Source organism: Calidris pugnax, unplaced genomic scaffold (assembly GCF_001431845.1).
Source record: "Calidris pugnax isolate Ruff unplaced genomic scaffold, ASM143184v1 scaffold148, whole genome shotgun sequence".
Taxonomy (NCBI): Eukaryota; Metazoa; Chordata; class Aves; order Charadriiformes; family Scolopacidae; genus Calidris; species Calidris pugnax.
In genome coordinates, this window is record NW_015090926.1 from 2,112,417 (window position 1) to 2,124,769 (window position 12,353).

Here is a 12,353-nt window from a genome sequence, read left to right on the forward strand (position 1 = left end):
CTGCGCGGCGGGCGGCGGGGACGCGCCGTCCCGGGAGGCCGCCGGGGATAGCGGCGGCGGGCGACAGCCGGCCTCCCCGCCGCCGCCTCCTCCCGCGCCGGAGGAAGAGGGGGAGAAGAAGGGCGGCGAGGAGCCGCTGGAGCAGCCCGGCGACTGCTGCCGAGAGCCGCTGCCGCCGCCGGCCCCGGACATTAACCAGCTGCCGCCCTCCATCCTCCTCAAGGTGGGTCGGGGAGGGAGGGAGGGAGGACGGGCGGGCCGGCTCCCTCCCTGCGGGGAGGAGCTGGGGGACGTGGAGGCCCGGGGCTGGCCCTGCCCCCGAGGTGTCGGTGCCCCTGGGCGGGCTCGGCGGCGGCTGCCGGGCCTGAGGGGAGGGAGGGAGGCGGTAACTGAGGTGAGGACAGGGCGGAGTGCTGGAGAAGATGCCCCGTTCAGCCTGGAGAAGGCTCCAGGGAGGCCCTACAGTGGGTTTCATGTGCCTGAAAGGGGGCTACAGGAAAGCTGGAGAGGGACTTATTACAAGGGCACGTAACAGTAAGATGAGGAGTAATGTTTCAAATTGGAAAAGGATGGATTTAGATTAGGTAGTGGGATCTGAGGGTGGTGAGGCACTGGAACAGAGAAGCTGTGTCTGCCCCATCCCTGGAGGTGTTCAAGGCCAGGCTGGATGGGGCCTTGAGCAACCTGCTCTAGTGGGAGGTGACCCTGCCCGTGGTAGGGGGTTGGAACTTGGTGATCTTTAAGGTCCCTTCTAACCTAAACCATTCTGTGATTCCGTGAAATATTTTTGACTCGTACCTGTCAACTGCATAATGTGTCCTTCACAGGTAGCTTCAAATACTACTTAAGTCAGTGATGGAGTAGTCAGCAAGGGGGACAATCACTGTATTTACTGCTTTTGTGTAGGTCAGAACTACACAGAAAAGTTTTCAGCGTTGATTGGGAAAAAAAATTGCATTACTGTCTATTTTGAGTCATGTTGGGTTTACCAGTTTCACAGTCAGCCTGAGTATTTGTAGCCCTTTTGAAGTACGCACTTTTATAACCTCTTACTTTGCACCTTCAAAGAACAGTCTCGCTTTCTTTCCTGTCCCTTTTGCTGTCTTTTGGTTCCTTTAATACTGTTTTCTGTTGGGAAAGACTTTTCATTTTTAAGCTACTCTGTTGATCTAGTCAGCATGCTGCCTTTCTTCAGCTAAACCTTAGCTAAAAGGATGAGTCTGGCTGGAGTTGAAGCCTGTGATGTTTTCCACAGTTTGATGCAAGTGCAGCTTTAAATTTTGGGGAATAGGTTTTCAGTATTACAGCGGTTTACTCCAGGGTCAGATGGATAAACTTGAAGCAGGGCATGATGATGGAGGAACGTTAGAGAGATAGCGCTTCCTGTTCTTCGTATACTGCTGGTTGTACAACCCCGATGTAGAAAGTACTTCCTTTACTCGTTTGTTGCCAAACAGTAATGATCTACTGATCTGTCTGTCTTGCACTTTAATTCTGTGGGGTTTTCAGTTAGTTTATTTTGGGGTTGGGTTTTTTGTTGGTCTGGTTTGTTTAGGTTTTTTTAGGTACATGTGAATGTGTTAGTAAGGGTACATTATATTTCACAGATGCACTATCCAAATTCCTTTTTGGTAAATATTTAAAACTCATGAATTACCATGTCTGAATTAATGTCTTCTGTGATCACAGAATTAAAACTTTGTCTTGTAGTTCTTCTACAAGTAAATCCATCGGTTTGCCACTGTTCTTTGAAGATAATTTTTCTTGGATACGCAGTTGTTTTAGGTTTTCAGACTGGACTGACTTTATTAGTATGGCTTAAACGATTTTTCTGATCAATGGTATGAGTACTTTTCTATGGTTACTTTAGTACTCAGTTTCACTTTTTCTCTCACCCAATTCTTTCAATAGTGAAGGTTTGTTAGCCCGTCCTACCTGTGGACTAGTGTAAGTGCTTTTTCCATGTTGTTTTTGATTTTATATTGACACTGTATCTCATTTGTATCTGTAATTTCAAGGGGGTTTTTTTGATGCATCTCCCACCTTCTCCACCTTTAGTCTTCCTGTAGTACAGCAGCTTCTGCAAGGTTTTTGAAAAAGCCTGCACTTAATTCCAGCAGCTGGAAGCAACCTAATTGCCTGTTGTGTTGGTTTGGGTTTTTTGTTTGTTTGTTTCTTGTTTATTTGTTTGGTTTTGTCTTTGTTTTTTATTATATTATACACACACACAATTTGCCCTTCAATCCTTAGCTAGACTTAAGGGTTGGGTTGGTTGTTTTGTGGTTTTCAGGGTTGTGGGTTGGTTTTTTTTTGGCTGTTTCCGTAGCATCCCATTCTGTTACAGGACTTTTAACTTCAGATTTCTGACCAGGTGTCTTGTTAACTGGATTATACAGGTGCCTAAAAGCCTTCACATGGATTTTGATACAGATAAACTGTCCCAAATAGAATCCTTTCTCCTAAGGTGCTATTTTACTACAAGAGAGTGGGAGACAAATATACCCAAAGTCTTTACTAAACTTTTCCCAGTAGGCTGTGGAGACATAAACCTTACTACAAGGACAAGAGATTCCACCTTCAGAAGTCTCAAGAACCAGGACCTGGGTTTTTTTTATGGGTCTTTCCCTTGATTCCCACCTCTGCAAACTTGTAACTGCAGTGGAATGGCTGTCACCCATGTCTGTATGTGGGCTGGAGACAAGTCCAAAGAAACATTGTAGGAGCTTAGAAATCATAGCTGGCCACTTAGAGGTGGCACCATGGGCTACTCAGCTGCTGTTCTGTTGTTCAGCAGGTGTTAAGTCTCCCTTAAGTGAAGGATGCGGGGCTGGATTGAAGGGTTTGTCAGACAGAACTTGGCCTGCAGATCATCACATGGGTCCTACTGTATGAGGAGTGCATCATAGTGCCCGTTGATCTTGTTCCCCTGGCTGGGGAAGAGGTCTTTTCATCAGTATGGGGAGATAAAAGAAGTGCAGTTCCACAGATCGAACAAGCTTATAGATTGTTTTGCTTTTCATCTGGTCACTGAAAATATCTATCAGAAAAAAGTGTTATACAGTGGGCAGAATTTAATCTTTAAGCTTTGTAGATGAGGGTGATTGACTAAAGGGTAATTTAAATCCATTCTCTTTAAAATCTGAGGGGTGGTAAGGAGTTATAAATCGGTCAACTTGTGGGTAACCTAGGTGGATGTGTGAATGAAAAAACATAGGGGAGCTGTTTGTAAGCATGCAATGCAGAAGATTACAAAATCTTGTGCTATATATCACTAAATTTTCAAAACTTCATGCTGTTTATCACAAATGTGGTCTTACTGCAATTTCATTGCTATTTATTTCTGGAAAACAAATTAATCTTCCTGTTGTACCTGTTGCCTCTTAGCAGTGCTGCTGTTGAATCAAAAAAGCTAACAGGTGTAAAATGGTCTGCAGACTGAGTGAATTTAGTAATACTAATTCAAACACTTCAGATTTCCTTTTGAGCTGTATTAACAGAACTGTGCATGTAGAATGTGGAAAAGAAGTTCTCTGCTGTGCTTGGTGCTTTTAAAGCCTCTACTAGAGTACTGCATTGGGTTGTGGGCGCTGGGGTCTTCTTAAAAAACCCACAGACAAATTGGAGAGGCATCAAAGGAGGACTAGGGGTTATGGAAACATGGCCCATGATAGTAGTTGGAAGGTTCTGTTCAAACTGAATCACTCTTCTGCTCCAACGGAAGACTGAGATACACTCTTTAGTTATGAGAAAATTTATTAATAAATCATGTTCCTGTCCTTTATCAAATAAAACATAATCTTAATTTGATGTGAGGGAAATTTAAGTGAAATACTTGGAAAAAAACACAATGTGAGAACATCTATGCCTTGACAAAGGCGATTTCTTTTCTCTGAGGTTATGTGAGGAGGTGGGACTTTAATTTATTAATTCTTTTTTTTTTAACAGCGAGGCAGATGATCTTATTAGGGATGTTCTAGGTCTTCTTGAACTTGCTTCAAAACAGAGAAGGGTCTAGAATAGACAATCTTTTTGATGACATCTTTCTTGGTTTGCTGCTTTTATTTTTATAAAACATGAACACATGCTGCTCTGTCTGCAGCAGAGACCTTGTGAGTTTTAGCTATGAAGGGAAGACAAGTGTGTGTGTGCATTTTATTTCACGTAAAGGTTTCATACGTAAATTATTATTATTTGAGGCACTACCAGCTCCTTTTCTTGCATCTTTACTTATCTTATTTTACTTATTTTTCTCATTCTTCCCTTGCTGTAATAACTTACATGTTTGCTTTTGATAATATTGATATTAAATGCCATGCTGCTAGCGCTGCATTTCTGATTATCTGAGTGGTATGTGGGTTTGATAGACCAGAGCTAGACCTTTAGTTTTGTCTTCTGACATTTGAATGCTGACATTTATTTTTAATAAACTTATACCTGAAAAGTCTGCATATACATGTTATAGTTGCACTGTGATTTTTACTTCTTTTTTTTTTTTTTTTTACTTTTATTTTTTTCTGGCCTGGTCAGGAGTCAGAGGCATCAAAATATGTCATTTCATGCAGTCCACATGTACAATTTCATGGAGTCACTACTGTAATACCAGCTTTTTTTTCTTCTTATGCTTGTGTTCCTATCGGTTTATCCTGTGTAGAGTTTGTGTCAAGCGTTACTTTTACCTATAGCACTGAGAAAAATAGGAAGAGTTTTGAAACTTTGTGGCTGATGCAGGGAGGTAAATGGTCTTTTATTTCAGTCTTAACTGTTCTGCTGAGCTCCTTTTTTCTCTAGCAATGGACAACACAGAAGTGTTGAGTTTATTTATTTTCATGAAGCTCACTGTCACCCTGTGATTGCAGTAGGGAAGTGAACCAGTGGTAACTTCACTGTGCTGTTGTTGAGCTTCTGGAAGTGCAGCTGGGGAGCACAGTTGTGAAGGAAAGGTGTGCCAGTAGACTTGTAACAAAAGCGAAGACAGTGTATAGACATTATTTCAATGGCAAAGTTCTGAAAGATGTCTTGATATGTTTTTTGATTCGTTGCAGAATTATAAAAATAAATAAGTATTTGTATTCCACAGGGTTGTGGGTAAAGGAACTTGGTTTAAGGCCAAAGTTAAGAAATATTCACAGATAAATTAATTAAATTTAATTCATGGATTTAGAGTATTTAAATCGTTAATCTCTTAAGAAAAGATATTTATAGGGTGTTTGGGAGTGATTTGGGGGTGGGGTTTTGTTGGCTTCCCCACACTCCCTGTGCCTGCTAAAATGGTAACTTGTAGCACAGGAGTTCGCAGTAGTCCTCTTTTGATAAGCTGCTTGAAATACCTAGCATACACTGAATGATGAAACAGTGTGGAAGTGTTAAGGGTCCAGTGTCTGAAGTCTGTAACACACATAGGGACTTGGTGGTAAAGAAGACAATTGCACAGGAGAACTTTTATGTCTAGTTTTTCTGGTTGGACCCTTCCATAATATTAATCAGCAGCTTCTTCCTCTGTTTCCCATCCATTATCTTAAAAAATATATCTTAATAAATAAGATTTTAAGAAAGTTGAAGAAAACCGCAAAACTTGGTCAGGCACCTTTTTTGACAGTCTGAAGTGTGCTGTGCAAGGAGTTATGTTTGGTGGAATTGTGGATTGCCACAGGTGTGTGCAAACACACTGAAAATAGTACTGGGGAATTAGTTGTGTTCTGTTGCTGAAAGCTAAAACAACTTGTTTTCATGTTTTTTCCCCTGTAAGGGATTTGAATTGTTGTGTCTATCAAGGACATAAGATTGGACTGTTTGAATTGAGTTCAGCAGATTGAATGTGGTCTGATTGAGAGACAGCTCTATCTGTTAGATGACTTTTGCTGTCCTGGGCTTTGCATTTTTGGATTTTCTTTTCACTATGGTCTCTCATGAGTCTGGGTGAGCACTTATTTCGAAGCAGGAGCTTGACACTGAAGAACTGAATATATCTGGAAGGTATGATAAGGCCGTCAGTGTTGAACATTATGAATGTTGATCCTTAAATAGAATGTAGCCTGGAGGCCCAGAAATTCTTTTGTATCCATTAGAAAAACCCAGTAATCTTAATCTATTTTAGGAACTTGAGTGGAAAGAGGGTGTGATCTGTTGAAAGAGGGAGCAAGGAACAGGAGTAGCGTTTTTTGTTTGCTTGTTTGGTAGAAGTCTGCTTCATCTACCCCTGCTTCTTGCCAACAGGAAAAAAAAAAGGTGTGAAATGCATCTAGAAAATACTATTAAATTTGTATTCTGTTTCTTTTGAGGGTGATGAAGGGTATTTCAGTCTCTCTTGTGCTTGGGAAGGGGGATTAGAAAAGGAGTTGAGCGGGGAAGGAGTAAATATTGGGCATGCAGGTATTTATGCCTGAGTATAATTTTCAGGAATTAAAAGTGTTAACTAGTGGACCCGCTGCCCTCAGGAAGTTATCTATTGTAAGCAGGAGTTAAATGAACAGCCTTGGGCATAGGAATGGTTTTAGCTTTCAGCTGTATTTATACAGCTTTGGGAATTAGAAAACAATTTAAAATGCAGGACAATTAAGCTGCCATGCTATCACTGTGTATCTATAGAATGAAACTGATGAAAGGGTGATGAAGGTCATCAAAGTGAGTTGTAGCATGTTATTCATTAGTGTAGTATTTTAACCAGCAGTTAAGATAATCCCTTAATGTTAGGATGATGTGCCGCTGAACTGGAACATGTATAGGCTTTGCTATTAAATCCTGTTTAGTGTAATTCAATGCATCTTCTTTTAACAACTGCAAACTCTGAAGAGAAATTGATATTTTACATGTGTCCTAGTTTTGGCTGGGATAGAGTTAATTTTCTTCCTGTTAGCTGGTATAGTGCTGTGGTTTGGATTTAGGATGAGAATAATGGTGGTATCGCACTGATGTTGCTGAGCAGCGTTTATACTAAGTCAAAGACTTTTCTGTGTCTCACACCACGCTGCCAGCGAGGGCTGGGGGTGCAGAAGAAGCTGGGAGGTAACACAGCTGGGACAGCTGACCCAAACTGGCCGAAGCTCAGCATATAAAGCTAGGGGGAGTTGGCCAGTGGGTTGGGGGTAGCTGCTGCTTGGGGACTGGCTGGCCATTGGTCGGTGGATGGTGAGCAATTGCATTCTGCATCACTTGTTTTGTGTGTTCTTTTATCATTATTATTATTTTCCCTTCCTTTTCTGTCCTATTAACTGTTTATCTCAATCCTTTTTTCTGATTCTCTTCCTCATCCTGCTGGACAGGGTGGGGGCAGCGAGTGAACAGCTGTGTGGTGTTTAGATGCCTGCTGTGTTAAACCACAACAACACAGCATCATCAAGAATCCTTGTATAGTTGGAACTTTTATAGCTACTGTACACAACAAAACCGGGAATGCCTTGTCTTTGAACCTGTGCTGCATGTTTAACTTCTGTGGCTACTCCTGGAACTTGTGAAATGACATCATCAGCAGCTACTTTTCCCCCTGGTGGGAAGTGCTTTAAGTTGGATACATGACACACTGATTATTGTTTCTCTTAAGAAGTCAATTTGCAACTAGCCTAATGGGTATTCCATACTATGTGAGCCATGCTCAGTATATGGCTGAGGAGCTGGCTGAGGAAGTAGGGAGAAAGAGTGCAGACTGGTTTGTCTTCGCTTGGAGGGGCATCCAGTGCACCTGGAATTACCGCTCCAGGGGTGGAAACATAGCCCTGACACTTGCCATGGACTAATACAGACTGCGGTGGAACAGAGGGAAGCTCTGGAACACTTACAGTGCATTGACAACATAATTGTGTGGTGTAACACAGCAGGAAGAAGTTTTTGAGAAAGGGAATAGAATAGTTCAAATCCTTATGAAAGCTGGGTTTGCCATAAAACGAAGTAAGGTCAATGGACTTGTACAGGAGATCCAGTTTTTAGGAATACAATAGCAAGATGGGTGCCATCGGATCCCAATGGATGTGATCAATATAACACCAGTTACGTGTCTCCACTGACTAGTAAAAAGGAACCACAAGCTTTCTTAGGTGGTGTGGATTTTTGGAGGATGCATATCCCAGATAAGTCTGATTGTGAGCCCTCTATATCAAGTGACCCAGAAGAAGAGTAATTTTAAATGGGGCCGTAAGCAACAGCAAGCCTTCTAACAAATTAAATAGAAAATAGTCCATGCAGTAGCCCTGTGGCCAGTCCAGGCAGGACAAGATGTTAAAAATGTGCTCCACACCACAGCTGGGGAGAACAGCCCTACCTGGTGCCTTTGACAGAAAGCACAAGGGAAGACTCTGGGTCGATCCCTAGGGTTTTGGAGTTGGGGATACAGAAGATCTGAAGCCCTGCTATACACCAACTGAAAAAGAGATAATGGCAGCATATGAGGGGATTTGAGCCGCTTCAGAAGTGGTAGGTACGAAAGCACAACTCCTCCTACCATCTTGACTGCCAGTGCTGGGCTGGACGTTCAAAGAAGGGATCCCAGCCTTACATCATGCAACTGATGCTACAACTACATGGAGTAAGCGGATTGTACTGATCACACAGTGAACTTGAGTGGGAAACCTGTCACCCAGGAGTCCTGGAAGTGATCGTGGACTGGCCAGAAGGCAAAGATTTTGGAATGTCAGCAGAGGAGGAGGTGATGTGCAGAAGAGGGCCCACTATATAATAAACTACCAGAAAATGAGAAAAAATATGCCCTGTTCACTGATGGGTCCTGCCAGATTGTGGAAAAGCATCAAAGATAGAAGGCTGCTGTGTGGAGTCCTATACAATGAGTTGCAGAAGCTGCTGAAGGACAAGGTGAATAGAGGCAGTTTGCAGAGCTGAAAGCCATCCAACTGGCTTTAGACATTGCTGAACAAGAAAAATGGCCAGTACTTTAACTCTATACTGGCTCATAGATGGTGGCAAATGCTCTGTGGGGGTGATTGCAGCAGTGGAAACAGAGCAACTGGCAGTGCAGAGGTAAACCCCTCTGGGCTGCCCCATTGTGGCAGGATATTGCTGCCTGGATAGAGAATCTTCTTTTCAAGGTACATAATATGGATGCCAATGTGCCCAAGAGTCAGTCTACTGAGGAACATCAAAACAACCAGAAGGTAGATGGGACTGCTGAGATTGAAGTGTCTCAGGTGGCAACATAAGGGGAAATTATTCATAGCTTAATGGGCTCATGACATCTCAGGGCCATCAAGGAAGAGATGCCCCATACAGATGGGGTCGTGACTAAGGGATGGATTTGACCACGGACACTATTGCATATCCATGTCATCCATGAATGTGAGACGTGCTGCAGTCAAGCAAGCCAAGTGGTTAAAGACTCTTTGGTATGGAGGATGATGGCTGAAATGTCAATACGGGGAGGCCTGACATTGTATTACACTGCCGCAAACCTGCCAAGGTAAGCTTCCACAATGGTGGAAGCAACAACTGGTGGCTGGAAACATACCCTGTGCCTCATGCCATTGCCTGGAGCACCATCCTGGGCCTTGAAAAGCACATCCTGTGGTGACATGGCACCCCAGAGAGAACGGAGTCAGACAACGGGACTTATTTCCTCAAAGACACCTGGGCCAAGGAGCGTGGCATTGAGTGCCACATCACATCCCCTATTGTGCTCCAGCCTCTGGGAAGATAGAATAATACAATGGACTGCTAAAACTACACTGAGAGCAGTGGGTGGTGGGACCTTAAAACATTAGGATACACATTTAACAAAAGCCACCTAGTTAGTTGACACCAGGGGATCTACCAGTCAGGCTGGCCCTGCCCAAAACTTCACGTATTGTAGAAGGGGATAAGGTCCCTGCAGCGCACATGAAGAATATGTTAGAAAAGACAGTCTGGGTCTGCCTCAGGCAAAGGCAAACCCATCTGCAGGATTGCTTTAGCTCAAGGACCTAGGTGATGTGGGAGGGTGGAGAGGTCTGATAGGTACCTCATGGGGATCTAATTTTGGGTAAGAATAGCCAATTAATCAAATTGTATGATGTTAATTGTTAAATAACCTTGCCAGTGTATGTCATCATTACTGTAATTGCTGTATGCCATATCAGTGGTACTACAGTAAGAATCACCCAAACTAATGACAAATGAACTTCGATGAAACTGAGTAAAGTGCAGCGTTGATGGGATCAGGACTGACCTCAGCAACTTTTGCCCCCAACTTCTTTGAGATCGGTATCTTCAAACTACAGACCATGGGCATGAGTCGCAGCGGATACACCAGCCGTGAGCTCCAACTACAGCATGCAACAGCCCAGCATCACGCACCATCTCATCTGCCCTGAGAGGCTGTTCTAACAGATGAAGCCCGAGGTTGTGGATTAAATAAACTCAACAGACATTTTAGAGGGATGGCCCATAGACTAAGGGATGATAACTGTATGTGTGTATATATATATTTATATAGAAGACAGGGAAAAGTGGTGGTAGTTAATTGGAAAGTGTAAGATCTGCATGTGATGAGATAGTATAGAACAAGGGGTAGATAATGTCCTGGTTTTGTTTGGGATAGGGTTAATTTTCACACGGAGTGGGAATGGGACACAGCTGGGTTGGCTGACCCAGACTAGCTGGATGGGCAGCCTTGCCCAGTATATAGCTGGGGAACTGGCTGGGGGAGGGGGCAGAAATTGCCAATGTCAGAGCAGGCTCTACTTTGGGTTCCAACTAGTGAGCACATTAATTGTGCTTTGTATATTCCTCTGTCAGTATTATTATTGTTGTTTTCCCCTTTCCTTCACTGTTCTGTTAAACTGCCTTTATCTTAAACCCTGAGTTTTGCCTTTTTTCTGATTCTCCCCCTATCCCACTGCTGGAGGGGGAGCGAGGGAAAGATAGTGTGGTTCTTTGTTGCTGGTTGGGGCTAAATCATGACAACCTGTATAACTCTTCTTTTAAATTCACTTAAAAAATAGAAGGAAAGATTTTTGTATCTGAATCAGAATGGGAACAAAATCACCTTTTAAATGTCTTGCAAATAACATTGAGCCGTTATTTGTATTTGTAATTCTTTAGATATATCATCTCAGAAGCACATTTGAAATTTGGCCTAAGAAAAGGGTGCTTAAGTAGGATACATATGTTCTTGGTTGTGCTAATGTGACTTACGAATATTGTCAGCTGTTGTGGTATGTAGATTTTTTTGTTACTGTCCTGACTCATCAGTTTGGGGGAAGTTCTAGAACTGTGTGTTGCAGTGCACACTGACACTTCTCTCTTTTACAAGATGGGTCAGTAATAAAATATTTCTGTCTCTAAAATTATTACATCTGACAAATAATATTTTTTTCCTTTCCTTTACAGATATTTTCCAATTTATCCCTGAATGAGCGTTGCCTTTCAGCGTCATTAGTCTGTAAATACTGGCGTGACCTCTGTTTAGATTTTCAGTTTTGGAAGCAGCTGGATCTCAGTAGTCGTCAACAGGTATGAAGGTATCATTGTGCAAAAATTATGTTTCGGTGACTCAGAATTTATCCACAGAATGTGTACTTTTTACCAAAGGTAAACAAACCCACGAAATGGTGATAATCTGTGCTTTCAGGGGTTTTCCTACTAGAGGCTGAAGTTGTCTGAATCCTTAGATTAATTCCTTTAAATGTAGCTTCTTTTGACTGTGATCAGTGGTTAAACAGTGTGAGGACAAGTGCTGTTTGAAATGGATTGTGGTTTACATGTCTCAGGTCTGTATCAGGAGTTCCATTTATAAGAACTATTGGATCTCATATTAATTGAAAGAAATATGTGAGCTTTTTTGAGGATGGTCAGGTAACTGGTGCTTGCTCTGTTTAACAAATTTTCTTTAATTTTTTCCTTCAACTGATGTGGCTTTTACTGATGAGAAGACAGATTGTGTCTTTTTAGGCCTTTAGCCAATCCTAGGATTAAGTATATCAGGGATTCATGGATTTAATTTAGTGAGATCCTTACAGAGACTACCCTTAGATTGTTCAGGTTAACTTTCCTCATTCGAAACCTTTTTAAAGGATGTCCATGGTGTCTGGCCAACCTCTTTAGCTTTCATGTTACTTAGTTATTTGCAGAGGTTTGTAAAACAATTTCTTGAGAGTTTCATGAAGATACAGGTTGCAGGAGAACAACTATTGGAGGGTCCCATTTGAAGAATCAGCGATGTGAACTCATCTGTATTGGACATAAATAGTCTATGTAGGATATTATTCTCAGTTCACCAATTGGTAAGAAAGCTTACCTGCAGGTTTTCTTATTGAGTTCCTAACCCAGTATTAAGCACAAATTTTATTCTTCTCCATGTGTAGGAAGAGTTTGGTGTTCTGGTTTTTTTCTGGTTATTGTTGGGGTTATTTGTTGGCTTGTGGTTTTTTTTTTTG

General features: G+C 42.2%; 1 protein-coding gene across 1 annotated transcript in view; it reads left to right on the top strand.

The window, feature by feature from the left end:
- Window positions 1-12,353, top strand: part of FBXL17 (F-box and leucine-rich repeat protein 17) — a 371,620-nt gene that overhangs the window by 81,712 nt on the left and 277,555 nt on the right. Inside the window, exons 3-4 of the mRNA XM_014951456.1 lie at window positions 2-223; window positions 11,308-11,430. Of these exons, the coding sequence (XP_014806942.1) occupies window positions 2-223; window positions 11,308-11,430 (345 nt within the window). The remainder of the gene's footprint in view (window position 1; window positions 224-11,307; window positions 11,431-12,353) is intronic.